General features: G+C 52.0%; 1 protein-coding gene across 2 annotated transcripts in view; it reads left to right on the top strand.

The window, feature by feature from the left end:
- Slc12a3 (solute carrier family 12 member 3) overlaps nt 1-18,988 on the top strand; it is a 37,700-nt gene that overhangs the window by 13,510 nt on the left and 5,202 nt on the right. Inside the window, exons 13-25 of one of the 2 annotated variants that reach the window (XM_052166685.1) lie at nt 1,407-1,508; nt 2,378-2,533; nt 3,022-3,121; nt 3,995-4,106; nt 4,452-4,592; nt 6,323-6,429; nt 7,607-7,689; nt 9,015-9,092; nt 10,197-10,298; nt 11,519-11,630; nt 14,741-14,827; nt 15,470-15,605; nt 16,887-16,954. In XM_052166685.1, the coding sequence (XP_052022645.1) occupies nt 1,407-1,508; nt 2,378-2,533; nt 3,022-3,121; nt 3,995-4,106; nt 4,452-4,592; nt 6,323-6,429; nt 7,607-7,689; nt 9,015-9,092; nt 10,197-10,298; nt 11,519-11,630; nt 14,741-14,827; nt 15,470-15,605; nt 16,887-16,954 (1,384 nt within the window). The remainder of the gene's footprint in view (nt 1-1,406; nt 1,509-2,377; nt 2,534-3,021; nt 3,122-3,994; nt 4,107-4,451; nt 4,593-6,322; nt 6,430-7,606; nt 7,690-9,014; nt 9,093-10,196; nt 10,299-11,518; nt 11,631-14,740; nt 14,828-15,469; nt 15,606-16,886; nt 16,955-18,988) is intronic. The other variant, XM_052166684.1, reaches the window with a different exon arrangement.

Genomic DNA, 18,988 nt, shown 5'->3' with positions numbered 1-18,988 from the left:
GCGCCAGGTACAAACTAAATATTCACTTTACTACCGAGGCACACCCCAGTCCCAGTGCATAAACCTTTGCATGGGTGAGGCCCAGCCTGAAAGGCCCTTGGAAGGCCACACAATCCTTTCCCATCTCCAGACAGGGTTGCCTACCAAGCCATACCAGGTAGTGTTGTCAGGAGGAAACTTCTATTTCTTTCCTGCTTCCGCAGTCTAGTATTCTGTGGGCTGGGACACCACCCCCCCCCCAGGACACCTGGTGGCGATGGGCCCAGGTGATACCTAACTCAGTCATTATCCGTGCACGTGCATAAACTAGGTAACGCCAGCCTCTCACCCAAACAGCAGTTAGGTAGACTGGCCTCTGCTGGCTTTGCCCTGCTCCTGCCTTATGACTGTTGCTAAGTCGTTTCTCTAAGCCACAGTTTGCTCAGCTGTAGGGCAAAGGGGCAGTGCATAGCTTTTAAACCACAGATGGGCAGAAAGAGAGTCTGGTGGGAGGGCCCAGCCCCGTACAGATAGATGCGCATACCCATATATCCTGGTTAATTCAGCCAAGGAAGCAGAATTTAACAGGAGAAGCGACTACCGTATAACGTGACATCCCTTGCCCTGCTCCCTATGTTTTCTATGGAAAGCCCCATCAGGCTCCGCCCCTGCCTCCTGCTGCTCAGGTCCAGGCCTGTTTCTTACAGCTGTATAGGCTTCTGGGTGGTACCTTTGGCCTGATGATTCTCACTTAGCCAAACTGAGGACTATGACCCTAAATACTCAAGGGGACCTAGAAAGGTTATGTGCAGAAATACCTGTCCCCAAAGAACTGCTTGTCTTTCTCTGGGCTCTCCAGAGAGACCCTAAGCTCGACATGCACACGTTTATGTGAGTGTACTGGGGCCAGGGGAGAGAAAGTCCACTGTGGACAGAACTGGGAAACGCTCCCAGGGGTCCTGGGTCACAGTGACGAATGTATTCCTTATATTTATTTGAGGTCAAAAAGTGTCATGGCCACTGCTGTTGGACACCCAGTAGCCTGAAAAAGTCCATTCCCCTGTCTTCTACTTTCTAAATATTTTTATACATTTGTTATGGGGGAGGGGGAATATCTGAGGGTCAGAGGACACACCTTCCAGCACACGGGTGATGGCTCAGGCCAGCAGGCTTAGTGGGAAGTGTGTTTACCAGCTGAGTGGCCCCGCCCGCCCTCTCCCTCAGTCTTCTCAAAAAAACTGACGCTTAGGTTTTCTAAGACACTGACCCTTGGAACGTCACTGGGCAAAGGACTCGCTTTCCAGATGAGAAGGTTGAGTTGACTGGGCATCCAGGCCTGGCCGTGCTAGGGGCCACCTTGTGAGTGTGTGCCAGGCAGCTCCTGTGGCAGCCCAACATGTTGCCCCTCTCTCCCTGGGTCTTTGAAGCTGAACTCAACACCATCGCGCCCATCATTTCCAACTTCTTCCTCTGCTCCTACGCCCTCATCAATTTCAGCTGCTTCCATGCCTCCATCACCAACTCACCTGGTGAGCCGACCCTCTCCCAACCACAGCAAGAGGTGGGGAGGAGCCCGGGGAGAGACAGGGAGGTGTGGGTGGAGGTGGGCAGTCCGCAGTCCAAAGCCGCCTTAGTTTAGAACCACATGAAGGGGATCTCTGTGCCCTAACAAAGCCAGCCAACCTTTACGGAGCACAGTGCATCCTTTATAGTTCCACCCTTCACCAATTTCTCGGATGTCAGAATTCTTGATTCTTTAGAAAGGGATGAATTTCCCAGTTACAGAAGGTGCAGCGGTTTGTGCACCGATCACCTCTAGGGGGCGCTGTTCATACTGTAACAATTTAATTGCATAGATCTTTTTTGGACTGGTGCTGCTGCTGCTGCTGCAAACCTTCTAGCAGATGGCAGCAGAGAGCAGAGGAATACTTTTACTAATGAATCCTAGATCCTCAAAGGGCCTGTTATCCCAACAGTTTCCATACAGACCACAGTGTGCCTGGCACTCTTAGAGATGCACCATGGTACAGTAGTCACTAGAAGTGGCTAGGCAGAATCAAGTCTCTTTCCATCCCTTTAATCCCCTGGGTGCCACAGGACCCTTGGGATCTGGTACTGTTGCTGATGTTGGGCGGCCTGTGTTTGACCAGGGCGGGCTGGATATTCCCTTCCTGGTATGTCTTGTCACCATGGTGAAATAAATGCCCAACAGGCAAGATTGTGGTACTCCCTAGAGCCTCCCTAACCCACCCCGGGAGTTAAGGCTGGTGGGGCCGTAGGGGTAGTGGGTACAGGGCAGGACGGCAGCGCTGGTTGTGGAAGTGTGGAGATTGCTGCAGCTCTGGGAGGGAGAATGGCTCCTGAGCATGCGCATGTGCACTGGCCTGGCCCCGCCCAGGATGGAGACCCTCCTTCCGATACTACAGCAAGTGGGCGGCGCTGTTTGGGGCAGTGATCTCGGTGGTCATCATGTTCCTGCTTACCTGGTGGGCCGCTCTCATTGCCATCGGAGTTGTCCTCTTCCTCCTGCTCTATGTGATCTACAAGAAGCCAGGTGTGTGGCTACCGACCCCTGGGACCCAACTCCTTGCCCGGGTAGCCCTCGTCCCAACAGGAGCCTGGCCTTGGCCTCACCCTTAACTGGGACTCAGGCTGGCCTCCACTGCGGCCTTCCTGAGCTGCCAGTGTGTATGAATAGTGCAGGGTGACCAACAGTGACTGTGCAAAGGTGGGCACTGAGAAAGACTGTACACGTGGACGTAGCAGCGTCCTGGACGGACTGCAGTCTGAGGGAGGTAACCCTAGAGCTCTACATCTGAATGTGTGGCCTTCTAGATGCCGGCAGAGGTCTGCTTGGGCAGTGGGAGTTCAGCCCTTAGCTCCATGACCTTGAATCACGTGACCACATATGTGGCATTTGGTGTCAGACTCATTAGGAACCGAGCTGCCTGCTGTCCATCCATTCACGGCCTTGCTCCCAAGGTGCCTAAGAAAGATGGACAGTCCCTTTCCCCCTCATGACTGGTTGCTTCCTGCCCACAGAGGTGAACTGGGGCTCCTCAGTGCAGGCTGGCTCCTACAACCTGGCCCTCAGCTACTCCGTGGGCCTCAATGAGGTGGAAGACCACATCAAGAACTACCGGTGAGCAGGGCTTCTGGGCCAGCTGGAGGCCTGGAGCCAGCCATGGTCCTCTGCCCTGGTAGGTCCAGGATGGTATACCAAGATGACAGCATCAAGGTGATAGAGCCCAGTGCAGGACTGGGGTTGGCACTGCCAGATAGGCACAAAGTGAGGGAGAGGTTCTCGTGTCTCAGCTCCCACAGTGGAAGCCATGCTGTTAGGATTACACGGTCTGATTCCCATGACATAATCCTGGGTTGGTGGCAGTGCCAAGCCTGCCCTGGGTGCCCTTCAAAGCTGGTCCCCAATGGTGAGGGAGGTTACTTAGCTTCCATCTTCCTCTCACCTGGCTGTATTAGATTCAGTAAGATCTATGGCCTACCTACTGTGACCCAGACACTCATGACAAACCTCTGAGGGTACTAACCTCAGACACAGAAAAGGACAAATGAAGTTTGGAGATGTTAACTACCCCTGTTTGCCCAGCTGGTAAATGAACCATTGAGCCTGGCTCTGATTGGCAGGAATGTTTAACCTGTGCTGCCTCTCAACACAAAGGTTCGGGCACCTGGCCAAGGTACAGTGAGTTTGTAAACAATGGTTGCCTTATGACTGATCTTTACTCTGCTTTTGCCACGCTGGGGTTGGCAGGGCACCGGAAGCAGGCAGACTGGTGCGTCTGACCGCCCAGGCAAGGACAGGGATACTTACAGTAGCTTAGCCTCAAAAAACCCCAGAAAGATCCCTTGAGTCGCAGCTGGGAATATGTGTTCCAGTGCACACAAGTGTCTTCCAGGGCTGTCAGGATGCAGGAGTCCGGGAGCATCTGCCTTTAGCACGAAGGCCCTAAAGGGTCTTTCCTGACACTTCACGCTGTGTTCCTCCTTCTCCTAGCCCCCAGTGCCTGGTGCTTACAGGGCCCCCCAACTTCCGCCCAGCCCTTGTGGACTTTGTGAGCACATTTACCCAGAACCTCAGCCTGATGATCTGTGGCCACGTGCTCATTGTGAGTACTCCTTGGGGCTTGGGAGGGACACCGTACCCTGGGGCATGGGGGGACCATGGGGCAGGGTCTACCCAGGGATAGGAGGGGCAGGGGTCAGACCTAGTAGAATCTGACCAGGTCCTTCTTTCAAGACATGGTCTCATGAAGCCCAGGCTGGCTCAATTCACTCTGTAGCTGAGGCTGACCCTACATCTACCACCCATTCTTCTTCACTTTCCCTTGTCCGCTCTAATCAAGAACACCACTCGGTGCTTCCGGGTCTCAGGGGAGCCTCTGGGACAGGAGAAGGACTGAGCAGGCTGGATGGTGAGGACAGCCGTGATACCACCTGTCCCTCACTCACAGGGACCCCGGAAGCAGAGAATGCCCGAGCTCCGGCTCATTGCCAGTGGACACACCAAGTGGCTGAACAAGAGGAAGATCAAGGCCTTCTACTCTGACGTCATAGCTGAGGACTTGCGCAGCGGCGTCCAGATTCTCATGCAGGTGTCCTGGCCGGGCTTCCTACAGGACTTAGTCAGTGAGGCCACGTGCTTGTCAGTCATGCTGGTCTAGCTTAAGCTGCGGTGCCTGCAGTGGGAGGGCCCCCCCTTGCTTATGTCTCAAACTGTGTTGGCTCAAGAGCGCCAGGACTCCTGGGAACCTGTGGGGACTGTGTGGCTTTGCCCAGATCCTGTTTCTGACTTAGTTTAGTTTAAATTTAGTTTAGTTTTAGTTTTTTTGTTTTGTTTAGTTTTTCTCTTTCAGTATCAGTATTAGGCCTAGGGCCTTAGTGCCTTTTTACTAAACAAATGAACCAAAAAGTATCTGAGTCTGAGTATCACCAACTTATCCCGGCTGGCCTTGAACTCATTCTGCAGCCCAGGAAGGCTGTGACTTGCGATCCTCCTGCCTCATCTTCCTAGTTAGCTGGGAAGCCTTTCCCCCTTTTATTTTTATTTTTATTTTTGTCAGATATAGTTTACAATTAGCAAAGTGGAAACCATGAAGTAACAAATGTTTGCTTATGCGGCCACCACACAGTGGTATAGAACCATCGTTCAGGTTGACATCTAGAATGTTCCACTGGGCAGTGCAGTCACCGCTCCATGTTTTCATTCAAAACATCTGAGAATCCTTTTCAATGGCTTTAGCTGTTTCTCAACTTGGAAAAAAAAATGTGTGAGGTCTTTCCTGAGTTTCCCATAAAGTTTAGAAGTAGGTAGAGATAACAACTTAGTAAAGTGTGCACTTGGTATTTGGTTTTTTTTTTTTTATGGGTTTCTTTATTCTTTTGTCTTTTGTTGAGACAAGTAACCACCAGTAACCACCATGCAGAGCATGCTAGCTTTTGACTGGGTGTTGCCTGGTGTGCCCCAAATTCCTCTGACTCATGTGAAGAACCTCCTGTCTTAGCTTTGGGGGGGGGTAGGGGAGCTGGTACTTGGGGATCAAGTAGAGTGTCTCGTGAGTGCTAGGCAAGTGCTCTAGCAGTGAGCAAAAGCATCGTGTGCCTCAGCTTTGTGGTGGCTATGACTAGAGGCAAATATACCATGCCCAGATAGATGGATGATAGATAGATGGATGATAGATAGATAGATGATAGCTGGATAGATAGGTAGATAGATGATAGATCTATATAGCTATAGAGAGTTATATGAATTTGTTTTGAATTATATACTTCTAACTGAAACCATCTCTGTAGATCTTCAGGCTAACCTCCAACTCACAGAGCTCTGTCTCCCATCTCTTCCAACACTAAGATGGACAATTTATTATATTGATTTCACTCCAAATATTTTAAAGAATCCTGACAAAGAAGAGGGAGAGGGAAAGGAAGGGGAAACAGAGGGAGGGAGGGGAGCAGAGAGGGAGGGGGAGCGAAAGGGAAGATCCTGACAGGATGCAGGCTTCTGTAACTCCCATACTTTGGAAGCAGAGGCAGGAGGATTAACAAAAGAGGGAGGGAGGGAGGGAAGAAAGTGGGAGAGAGGAAGGGAGGAAGGGAGAAGAGACCAACTAGGTGGCCCAAGGGTCCTGTAACTTGACATACAAACTCAAGTCTCATGCTTTCTGTATAGACAGAACCCTGATCCCCTTGAAGCCTGGGTGGGGGGGATGTCTGTGAGGAACAAGAGCCCCTCCCTGGTTATTTGTCACAGGACAGAGCCCCTGCTGATCCTAGGCCTCGGTGCTAGACCACCTTCTGACTCGACTCTTCTCCCCTGCCCCGGCAGGCCTCAGGGCTGGGAAGAATGAAGCCCAACATTCTGGTGGTTGGATTCAAGAGGAACTGGCAGTCTGCCCACCCAGCCACAGTGGAGGACTACATTGGCATCCTGCAGTGAGTGAGCATGTAGCTGCAGCCTGTGAGCTGGGGCCACTGGGGCATCCTGGGTAGAGGGAAGCAGAGCAGAGGCAGTGCGTAGACACCTGCGTCACTTGGTGAAGGCTGAGGTGGCCCTAAGAGAGGGTGTCTCCCCTTGACCTTCACAGACCCTGAAGTCAGCAGGGCTTTGGCAGCAGAGAGTGGAGTGGGCCAGGTGTGAGACTCTGAGGAGCAGTGGGAACTGTGGCAAACTGGAAAAAGTGCGGGCCAATTGTGCCCCCCAGGATGCAGGCTCAGGGGTCGCAGGAACTTTCAGCTTTTCAGAGCTGAGAAGGGTGGTTGTTAAGGGAGAATCCTTGAAGGCTCACGGTTGCCAGGTTCACAGCTCTGAGGTGGGACATCGAGCAGAGATGGGGAGCTAGGCCTGAGGACAGTCCCGGAAGGCTTCACCAGTGGCTCTCAGCCTGAGCACCTCCAGCTCTTCCCTTCCATATATAGGGAACGCCTGTCTGGATTGTCTTTCCACTGTAGCCCCTCACAGAGGGAAGTACCATCAAAATGAGGCCCTGCAACCTACACCTGGGTCTGCTGTTAGCTCTGACTGTAGCTGCTTCTAACACACTTATGTCATGGCATAGAAAATCTGGCCCCCGGACTCCCTGAGGGCTTCAATGTCCAAGGCAGTCTGAGAAGGCATCTATTGAGGGTCAAGCATAGCCCAATGGGCCAAACCCTCATGGAGACCTTGGTGTTATCAGTGAGTCAGTAAATACACTCTTGGGTCTAAGTCTTCCAGACATCCTTTATAGCTGGCCTGCCATTGAGGGAGACAGGGAGACCATTCCTATGTGTACACCTCCGTTGGCTTATAGTCCCAGCCACATAATCTTTATCCCAGCTACTTGATTCCTACTCTCTGACCGCGAGGAAGCTGCCCCCACCCCAGGACAGGTTTTCCTGTGTAAAGTGGAGGTTAGAGTCACCAAGCCCCACTCCTGTGGGCAGAGAGGCTGACAAGACAACTCATGAGTGTGACATGAAGCAGGACCCAATTTGGTTTCCCAGGGAGTGCCGTGGATGACTTTGCAGTTCTGCCTGTCTATTAAGCTGAAGTCCACAGACCGAGGCTAGACCAGATCTCCTGGGAGCCAGGTCACAGGGCCAGCAGCTTGACCCTGCATCTTCTTTCTAGTGATGCCTTTGACTTCAACTACGGGGTGTGCGTCATGAGGATGCATGAGGGCTTCAATGTCTCTGAGGCGCTGCAGACGCACAGTGAGTATGAGCCCCCGTCAATGCCTTTTCTAAGCAATGGAAGAGAGGGAAAAGTTAGTCGAGTCACGGATGCAGAGATAGCCAGTTCTATTTTTATTTTATTTTATTTTATTTTATTTTATTTTATTTTATTTTATTTTATTTTATTTTATTTTATTTTATTTTGTTTATTTTGGTTTTTTGGATTTGGTTTTTTCGAGACACAGTTTCTCTGTATAGTCCTGGCTGTCCTGGAACTCACTCTGTAGACTAGGCTGGCCTTGAATTTAGAAATCTGCCTGCCTCTGCCTCCCAGAGTGCTGGGATTACAGGCGTGCACCACCACCGCCCGGCTTTTTGTTTGTTTGTTTGTTTGTTTGTTTTTTGGCTTTTTGGTTTTTTGTTTTGTTTTTTGTTTTTGTTTTTGTTTTTGTTTTTTTTGTTTTTGTTTTTGTTTTTCAAGACAGGGTTTCTCTGTGTAGTCTTGGCTGTCCTGGAACTCACTCTGTAGACCAGGCTGGCCTCGATCTCAGAAATCTGCCTGCCTCTGCCTCCCAAGTGCTGGGAATACAGGCATGTGCCACAGTCTGGCAATAGCCAGTTCTTAGTGGTTCCTTGGAGGCCATCAGTTTCCAAACAGAAGTAAGATCGAGAGAGGGTGAGTGACTGACCAGGTCAAGGTCATGCGTCCAGCCTGGGCCAGAAAGGAGACTAGAACGTTCCAAGTCACTGTGGTGCTCTGATAACCAGGTGGATCTGCTAGAGGAAAGGCATTACAAAGAAAATACCTAAAGGCCATTGGATCTCAGGTCTGTCCTTGGTACTCAAAACAGACACATGTTCTGCAGCATTTGCAGCTGACTGTGAAGATTCTGAATTAGTGATGGAAGTGTAGAAGACAGAGGATGGTCAGGACCGGCAGACGTGCAGGCAGGACTCTGTTCCTTGCAGGCAGGGGTATTGTCACCCGGGGACCAAAGATATTCCTATGTCCACAGGCATAGGGACCAAGCTGGAGCTCAGTGCAGTGGACACACAGCTCCCCTCAGACATGAGAGCATCCTGGGGAGATGGATGCTCTGAGGACAAGGCCTGGCTGATGCTGAGGAGGGCAGAGCTGGGGAAAGGATGGCTTTGGTGGGGCACCCTCCACCCTGAGGCAGTGTGTCTGGTGGAGGAGCAAGACAGAACAGCTGGCTTGTGGGAAGCCAGGGCAGAGGGACGCAAGCTGCAGCCAGGTACCCTGGGGGAAGAAACAGAGAACCTTCTAGAACTTTCTTATAGTATGAGAGGAACCTCAGAAGCTGAGGAGTGCCTACAGGCCAGATGCCCCTCCCCCTTTGCAGTTAATCCCATGTTCAACCCCAGAAAGGGAGGCAAGGGAGCCAGTGGCAGAAGCACTAGGCCACCTGTGTCTGGCATGGGTCAGCCCCTCCCCCACCTGCTCAGATCAGGGTACTCTTGTCCTGTGGGGATGCTAGTGTAAGGTCATCCTGGAATTTGACCAAGAGTAAATGGCTTTCTCTTGTGACAGTGGTGTCCTGATAGCCAAGGCTAGGTTACTGTAGGTTTTGGTTTCCTGTTGAAGAACACCAGCCGGTGGTAAATTTAGTTCCACCCCCTCTCAGTCGTTCAAATGCCATATGCAGAGGGGTGCAGCATGCGGTTGCCTTCTTTCAGGGAGGTGGGGAAAAGGGGCAGCTGGTAAGGGGATAGCCTGCTACATCTGTGAGGGGAAGAAGAGGTACAGGAAGATGGACAAGCTCCATCTGCACGGGGACGCTGCATGGGGGCGCTGCACGGGGACGCTGCACGGGGACGCTGCATGGGGATGCTGCATGGGGACGCTGCACGGGGATGCTGCACAAGGATGCTGCATGGGGACGCTGCATGGGGATGCTACACGGAGATGCTGCACGGGGACGCTGCACGGGGACGCTGCACGGGGACGCTGCACGGGGATGCTGCATGGGGACGCTGCACGGGGATGCTGCATGGGGACGCTGCATGGGGACGCTGCATGGGGATGCTGCATGGGGACGCTGCACGGGGACGCTGCACAGGGACGCTACACGGAGATGCTACACGGGGATGCTGCACGAGGATGCTGCACGGAGATACTGTGTGGGGATGCTGCACAGAGATGCTGCACGGGGATGCTGCACGGGGATGCTGCACGGGGATGCTGCACGGGGATGCTGCATGGAGATGCTGCACGGGGATGCTGCACGGGGATGCTGCACGGGGATGCTGCAGAGATGGAAGAGTGTTCTTCCAACCACTGGTTCCCCCAGTGCCCATCAGCCTCCAGGGAGAGGGAGCTGGGAGCCAGGAAGGGTTCACATAGCATTATATAAAGCATGGGAAGGGACATTAGCTGTGTCTGGCCAGGCCTGTGGGATGCATCTGGCCACGGCATGCTTACCTTGGTGATGATGGCTAGCCCACCTCTCTGGGAAAGCTGGCTATTTTCAGGTGGGTCCTGGCAGTGAATCTGCTGGCTCTGCTCTGACCTTCCCCTTCTTCAGCAGCCCCAGAGGCATCGGTACAGGAGGAGCAGGCCAGCACCATCTTCCAGTCGGAGCAAGGCAAGAAGACCATTGACATCTACTGGCTGTTTGATGATGGAGGTCTGGTCCCCTCAGACCCATCTGTGTCCCCTGGGAGTTTCTGTCCTCTGGGTCTCCGCACCTCTCGGCATGCTGTTCTGTGTTGCGCTTACTGAGGCCTCCGGTGGGACCCAGAAGCCAGCAAAGTGGACAGATGTCGTAGCCTGTCCTGGTTTTAAAAACACAACCCTCAGTTTAATGGCTCTGCCTTTGATAGAGTAAGAAAGAGACCACAGCCTTGCCCTAGTTAAACACATCAACCCTCCATGTGTGTGGGTTCTGCACGAGTCCTGTCCTCCTGTAGACCACAGTACCAAAAAAGAAAACCACATCTGATTGGACATGCCTAAACTAATGTTCCCATCACCATTTCTGCCACAATAAAACCCAGGAGCCATTTTCATGGTACCTGCTCTGTGGCAGGAATGACAGGAGAGGAACCCAAGGGAGATTCAAGGCCAGGTGTAGGGTCCACACAGATCCCACGCCATTCTCTAGAAGTATGTGGCACCTGCAGATGTGGGCGTCTGAGGGCAGGCCCTGGATCCAATCTCCCCGTGGATACCCAAGACTAACTGTGTAGTTCGTTCATGGGATCTATGCAAGCTGGAACGTGTGTATCTATGCCTGGCAGCAAGTGCCCTTGTGGGTTTAACCTCATGCAGTGTCTTTCTCTGCAAAGAAGGAAATTGAAGCACAGGGAGCATACATTGATCTCATGGTGGCTGGGCCTTGGCCTTATGTGGAGAGACGATAGGGAGGGTGTCTCCTCCTCTTTGGCTAGATGATAAGTTTTCAAGAAATAAATGAAGATCATCCTGATCTTTACCAGCAACCACCCCACCCTACCTCATGTGCCAAATCCTCAGCGCCAGCTTGCTTGTTAAAAACCACACCATTGGCAGGACAAGGTATTTTATACCTATCATCCCATCACTTGGGAGATAGAGACAGGAAGATCAAGAGTTCAAAGCCAGCCTCAGTTACATAATAAAACCTTGTCTCAAAAACGCCAAATAATGATAATTCTGAAACATAAAGAGTCAAACTCCTGTGTTAGCCAAATAAACCACAGCCCGCCAAGCACCATGGCCAGTGGGTTGGTTGAGTCTGCTGAGTTCCTCCAGAGAAGCTAAGGTCCAGAGAGGGGAGAGTTCCGCTGTGGCAGTGTGGGGTGGAAAGACACAGAGGGCTCTGTCCTGAGTCCTTTCCTCTTGGCTCCTGGGGATCGCCCCTGCCAGGCCTCACCCTCCTCATCCCCTATCTCCTGCACCGCAAGAAGAGATGGCGCAAATGCAAGATCCGGGTGTTTGTCGGGGGCCAGATCAACAGGATGGACGAGGAGAGAAAGGCGTAAGTAGAGACCACAAGGCCTGGGCTGGCCTTCCATCTTGCCTCCCAGAGGCTGCCAGACTCCCTGTCCCTGTCCCTGTCCCTGTCCCCTCCAGCTCTGCCCATGGGTGGCCCTGAGGTTGTCCCAAAGCCTAGGCCAGCCTCTTTCAGGCGCATAGTAATGGTGCCTGGGGCTCAGGCAGGAGCTCTCTCCGTTTCCAAAGGGCTGGCTTCTGGGCCCACCTTAAGGAGACCCAGGTGTCCTGGTGTTTGCTCTGATAGGAACATGTGGTAAGTGCTGAAATCGCAAGACTCTCCATGGACAGACTCATGGACCGGCAGGACAGAGGTAAGTGAAGCAAGATTAGAATGCTTCCTAACAATGTCCCCAGAGTTGGGATGCAGGCTCAGGTGGCCAGGAGACACAGTAGCAAATAATCGGAAGGGCCACCGAATCTCATGGTGAGAAGTGACTTTTAATTCCCTCCCAGTCTCTGGATGATTTGCGGGAGATCTTGCTGTGAAGCTGGTCCATTCTTGAGCTCAGCTGAACTTCTAAGCAAACAGAACAGGCCTGGCCATCTGGCCAGAATTTGGTGACACTGACATATTTATAGGCGTTTTCACTGTAACCTCTTTCTGGCAATAAGTGTTATTTGCTGCTTCAGTTAGGAGATAAAGTTTACTTCTGAAATACATCTCACTTAGCCCCTATTTAATGACTATAACAAAACACCCGAGACAGTCTGTCTCATGAAGAAAAGAAGTTTCTTTTTGCTCATGGTTCTGGAGGTTCATTCTAAGGGCCGTGTCCTAGTAACATCCTTATTGCTGCTAGATACCTGATGTGATGGTGACTCAGGGTATCATATGGCAAGGCAATGATGTGTGTGTGTGTGTGTGTGTGTGTGTGTGTGTGTGTGTGTGTTCCCCCCTTTTCTTGTGAAGTCTCTGTGGGACGCAACCTTGGTGACCTGGCTTCAATCCTAAACATGTTCCAAAGTCTCTATCCATAAACACCAGAACAGGATTCTGTTTCCAGCATCTCACTCCCACACGCAGAGGATTAAAATTTAACCTGAGTTTGTAGGGTCAACTGTATGCAAATCACAGCACCAAGACAGAATGTGACTTGCCTTAAATAAACACAGAAGTACAGGCAGAGGCGTGGCTGTGGAGGTGTCAAGTTGGCCTGAGTTGTAGGGGAGGGGTTGGGGCAACAGCCGACTTTTCAGAGAAGGGAAGTAAGATTAAAGGTCATAGATGAGACCTGTTCAGACAGACGGTGGCGGTTTGTCCATAGAGAAGAACCTGGTGCAAGCTCTAGCACAAGAGGTGACCGCGGGCCTCTACCACTCTTCTGACACCAGGATTCCTCACTGTTCTTTCTTCTGCTCACCCTGTGAGCTCAGGGAGACCCAGCGTATTGTCCCTGCCTTTTCCCTCAGTCCCTGCACCCTGTGAGACCTGTACCCCCAAGGGGCCTTCTTTGGCAAGGTCACTGACAACATTGAGAACAGCAGCCACCTGGCTTTCAGGACTTTTAGAGAGTAAACAGACCAGAAGGCTCTCTGTGAGTCTGTACTTCCTGTCCCAGATCTGGGTGGCAGCTGGGTTCCCTGAGGTTTGCTTTGCTCAAGGTGGCCCCATTGGGTAACAGCATGCCCTTCTCACAGTGGTCATAAAGACCGTTCTGTCCCAACTGCCACTTAGTGGATCACATGATCCAAGTGACCCTGTGACCCAAGGACTGCTTGGGCTCCCAACAGATACCTGGATGAAGCTGCTACAGCTCTGCTTTTAAAATCCTGCTTCTGGGAATGGAACACTGGTTATGTTTTCTGAGTGCACAGGAAGGCCTGGGTGTAACCCAGTGTCGAATGTACAGAGTGTAGCAGTAAGCACTGGGGAGAGGATGCAGGAGAGGCAGAGATTCGAGGTCAGTGATGGCACACACCTTTAGGACTAGCACTCAGGAGGCAGAAGCAGGCAGTGCTCTGTGAGTTCAAACCAGCCTGGTCTACAGAGCTAGCTCCAGGACAGCCAGGGCTACACAAAGAAACCCTATGTCAAACCAAACCAAACAAACAAAAAACCCAACTAACCAACAATAACAAAGGCATAGCAGGCTGGAGGAGGAGGACTGGAGAGGTGCTTCCCCAGTTTATTACACTGACTGCTTTATACAACACCCAAGTTGGAGTCCCAACAGCTTGCATTATTACAATTTTAGCTCCAAGGGATCTGGCATCTTCTGGCCTCCTCAGACACCCTTACACACATGGCATACACACACAGACATACATGCACATAGATGTAAATAAAAAAATTAATCTCAGAAAAAAAATTAAAGTCCCACCCCTAAGTTCAAGAGCCAGCAGAGCTGTCCGTGGAGGCTAAGATCCCCCTTCCCAGCATGCTCCATGCCTTCCCAGCTGCTTCAACCCCTACCTTTGCTCACTGGCTTCCTCTTCCAATGAGTCTGCCTAGCGGGCACACCACATCCTGCAGGTATCACCCAGACCATGCTTCTTCAGGGTTTCTGACCCAGCATCTGACTGGAGTCCCACAGATGCATTCTGCAAGCATCTTGGGTGATTCCAGTGTGGACTTTGCCCTACCCCAGTTCCTTGGGCCTAGGGCAACCTTTCCCAGCCTGCGACAGCCCACCAGATGTCCTCTGTGAAGTCTTCCATGACTGTGCCCTCCACAGTGGGCTTCTCCATCAGATGCCAAGTCTGTGCCTTCTAGCACACGTGGCTCCTGGTTTTCTCCTTAGCTCGAGTGTGGTGTTGTCTTTGTCTCTATCACCTCTCCTCAGTTTCTCTCTTCATCTTCTCCTTCCTTCAGTCTTCACAAAGTGTGGTCCCAAGCCTAGCAACATCCCAGCTTGCGCCCTGCCCAGCTGACCCTGGTTCGGAGTCAACCAGCAGATACTTGGGAGATTCTGGTCAAATAGTTTTCCCTGTCACTTGTTTCTCTTACCTACTGTACCACACTTTCTCACTGTCGCCACTTTGCCCCTTCTGTCAGCCTCTTCTCTTCTGTTCATTTCAATACACTCATCGGGCGCTTAATGAACATCAGAATGAGTGGATACTTAAAAAAAAATGTCGACATCTATCTTCCAGGATCATTTCCCTGTTGAGTAAGTTCAGACTGGGATTCCATGAAGTTCACGTCCTTCCCGACATCAACCAGAAGCCCCAGGCGGAACAGTGAGTTCTGTGTTAGGAGTTCCAGACAGAAGGGCTGCCGCTGGCCCTGTAGATCCCTCTGCTTGCTGCTTCTTTCTTCCAGCCCCATTGGCTCCTGCGCTACCTTTCACGTGGGCCTCAGGACCTTTGCACATACGGCTGTTTTTCCACCCAACACCTTCTGCCTTATGCACACAGCTGGCTTTGGAAGGACACACTTCCTTCAGCCAGCAGGGAGGCCTCTCCCAGCCATTCCCTGTTTCAGGACTCAGGGCATATCTTCCTAAGACATGCGCCTTTGCCTGTCTGCTTGCTTCCACCAGGCTGATCAGGGATCCATGAGGATGGGGTCCAGTCTGTCTTGCTGACATAGGGGCAACAGCACTTGATGCTACTTGCTGAGAGGGGTGGGGAGGGGAGGGTCCTGGTCAGTGGACTCAGTGGACAGACAGCTCGGGGACTTTTACGAAATGCCATACCTAAGTGCTAAAGGCTGGTGGCACCCGTGAGCAATTCAGTTCTAATGGCCAGGTTGGATGGGTTCACTCTGAAGAGAATGTCCTTGTGTGTGGTAACCCGAGTATCCCTTGAGCTTCCTCCCAGTCCCTGGCTCCCCTGGAAACAGGGCCCTGTCCCCCAGCCTCACTGGTACTTCCTTTCCAGCACCAAGCGGTTTGAAGACATGATTGCACCCTTCCGCCTCAACGATGGCTTCAAGGATGAGGCAACTGTCGCTGAAATGAGGAGGGACTGTCCCTGGAAGATCTCAGATGAGGAGATTAACAAGAACAGAATTAAGGTACAAGAAAGAGAGGGGGGGGATGGGCTCCCTGGGGTTTGGGTGTGTCCCCACCCCTGGGCTTCTGGAATCCCCACTTGACCCTACCCTACTCACCCTTAGCAATGTCTGAGATGTTCTTGAGCCTCATGCTGTCCTCCTCGGTGGGGACACTGACCCTCTACAGTATAAGTGGTTCTGGGCATGGGTGGTGGTTTTCCAGAGCTGTGTGTGCGGCAGGTATGAGGCTATTTTGACATTGTCTGCAGTGATAGTTTTAGTCAGAGTAAATAAAATTGCAGCGCCAGCCAGGCACCCCGGGGCAGATCTCAGCCCTCCTCTCACAAGTCCTGAACTGGGGGCCACTTGTCACCCTCCTCCAGTAGGGACATTTTTTCAACTGTCTAGAGATATTTTTGGAGGTCACATCAAGGGATGTGTGCTACAGCTGTTAGGTATTACACAGAGATCGGGGGCACCGCTAAATGTTATGTATTGCATAGAGACAAGACACAGAGCAGCCCTCAGAGCAAAGAATTGGGAATCCTAGATGTCCCCAGTGAGACAGTGAGAGTCCTAGACTGGCCCAGCTCCCTTTCCTCGGATTCCTTTCTCAGCAGAAAGTATCTATCCACTCTCAGGTCCGGGCAGTTGACCTCATTTCTGAGGGACTCAGAGGCAGCCTTAGGTTAAGGTGTGTCTCCCAGCCAGCCCCACACACCCTGAGACTTTGGATATTTCCCAGCCTGGCACCAGCTGGCTCTTTAGAAAGTACTAAATAAGCCGGGTGTCTAAAGACAGCCCTCTCCAAGTTCCCCCCACTGGGGAGGCTGAGTCCCCCAGTCCTTTAGACAGAGGGCCTTCCATGGGCCAGGCCCTTTGCCTGGCCCTGAGCTGTGAGTTTGTTCATTTGAATCCTTCCACATCCCCCGGGGGGAGGACATTATCATACCCATTTTGCAGAGGTACACACTGAGGCTCAGGGAGACCCTATACCTTGCCCAGGGTGTCTGCCAGGAAGCTCTGGGGCTGAAGTTTCAACCCAGTAAAGAACTTTCTTCCCATGGTCACACTGGTCATGTCAATAAAGTCCAGCAAGGAAAAAAAAACAAAACAAACAAACAAACAAAACCAAACAAAGGAAAAGTGTGTTTGGTGCTTAATTCCCATGAGTGTCCCTTCATTCCTGGGGGTGGGGAGTTGGGAATTGTGTAGGGGAGTAATTTCGTATCCAGTTAAGTTGGGGGTGGGGTGGGGTGCTGATACGAAAGGAGGGGTGACCTTGGCTTTCCCTGGCCCCAGTCCCTTCGGCAGGTGAGACTGAACGAGACTCTCTTGGATTACTCTCGGGATGCTGCTCTGATCATTCTGTAAGTCCTGGGCGGCGGGAGAAGAGGCCTGCTGGGATGACGGGGCTGTCAGAGGGGCCCAGCATGCTGCAGACTCGGCCTGGTGGATTCTCAAAGGACAGGGCCAGTCCAGTGCAGTCCAATGCTGTCTGCCTCACAGCCCCGGCCTGGGGGTGTGTCGCTCTTCCTTCCTTGTTTACTTCTTTTCCTGCCAAACAGGCTGGGCAGACAGAGGCAGCTTGTGGCAGAAGCCAGGGTGTCGCCTAGCTTGGAAACTGTCCAACTCTCACTGGCTATTTGCCATTCCCTAATGATTTGAGTGCTGGACCTGGACAAGAGGAACGGAGACTGCTCTGGCCACCCTGTTCCCTTGGAACGACACCCAGTCCACGCTGCCCTCCAGTGTTGGTCAGGGCAGGGCAAGCGGACAGGAATGGTGACAAGGAGGGTTTAATCTATGAGGCTTTAATCTCTCTGGGGCTGGGAACAGGAACATGGCTAGCCAAGACCTCCACATTTGTAACTTAGGGTAACATGCAGATTTGGTTTCTCATGCTTGCCGGGCGGTGGGGGGCAAGCACTCTGTCTGCTCCAGCAGGACGCCACACTTGTAGGGCTTCTACCCCATGAGAACTTAAGGCCAAGCCTGACATCTGGACTCACACCAGGGATCCCTCCACCTCCGGCTTCCGTGGCAGCCAACAACAATGAAAGTGGCCTTCTTTCCAAGGCATTTTCTGAGATAGACCTCAGGGGGTCTTTTTCCTAAAACCCTGAGGAAGTAGCAAGGAGGAAGGCCAGAGGCAGACTTGATGATAATAAGATGGTCATGGACAGATGAAGTGTCTATGTAGTTTTAGCATCCTCCCTTTTAGTGTGCATGAATCTAAACTTATAGAGCCCCAATGCCAGCAGGGTCAGGCCCTTGGCTGCAGACTCATTGGGGTTCATATGGTGCCAGCCAGTCACTCTATATAGAAGGCAATGATGCTTTATTTCTACCAACAGAGTTTGGTCAGCACCAAAGGTTAGAGTTAGGAGAAACTTGCTGGGGTGTGTCCCAGGCCAGACTGTGGGGACCGTGGGGTTGTGGGGGAAGGTGTATTCTTGGACGTACTCAGTCAACCAAGGTTCAGAAATCATGTCTTAGTCCACTCAGAACTATCACAGAATACTACACACTGGGTCTTTATAAACAACAGGAGCTCCTGTCTCGTAGTTCTGGAGAACTCAAGGTCTAATATCAAAATGTTAGCAAATTTGGTATCTGGTAAAGTCAGCCTTCTGGTCACAGATGAGATTCACATGTCATTAGGAGACCCCTTGTCATTGTGTCCTCACATGGCAGAAACTCTCCAGAGACATTTTGTACAGAGGATGCTAAGCTCTTGACCTTACTCCCCCGCCCCCCAAAACCCCCAGCTCCTAAACCCTAAACCCATCACCCTCTCACCCAGAGGGAAGCATTTCAACAGGCTGGGTTTTAGCTGACCATGCTTATTCAGACCACAGCGAACGGCTTTCTGGCTTTCTTCCTGTGAGTTATTTCACATGTGCCCAAGGACAGAAAGACATACAGGACCCTTAGTGATTTGTGGTGTCCTCGGTTAATGTGGTGGTCAGGATCTCAGACCAGTTAGCATCAAAGCACAGAGATCCGAGCTGAAGCAGTTGCCAGTCCTTCCCTGGGCTACCCCAGAGGACATGGGGACCTACATGCTTTTCCTCAAGGGCTAGCTCCTGGCAGCCAAAGGGTGCAGGAAGATGACCTCTGTCTTGGAATGCTCTGCAGTGTGGCTTACAGCATTGAAAGCGTCAAGACTGTGATACCAAGGGGTTAAGCCAGATGTGGACCCTCTGAGGTAGGGCCCTATGTGACTACACCTCTGCAGTTCCATGACTCCCTTTGTTGAGCACCTCCCAGGGCCTGCGGGAGGCCATGTCTTCCTACTGAGAAAGTGCTGAGGGAAGGGGTTTGTTCCATCAACACCTCTCAGAGAATGTTCCTAAAGTGAGGTTGGGCCCAGGGTGTGGCCTGAGTCAAGACAGTGGAGG

The sequence above is a fragment of the Apodemus sylvaticus genome, chromosome 21, assembly GCF_947179515.1.
Source record: "Apodemus sylvaticus chromosome 21, mApoSyl1.1, whole genome shotgun sequence".
Lineage (NCBI taxonomy): Eukaryota > Metazoa > Chordata > Mammalia > Rodentia > Muridae > Apodemus > Apodemus sylvaticus.
This window is presented reverse-complemented; position numbering and strand designations above follow the sequence as displayed.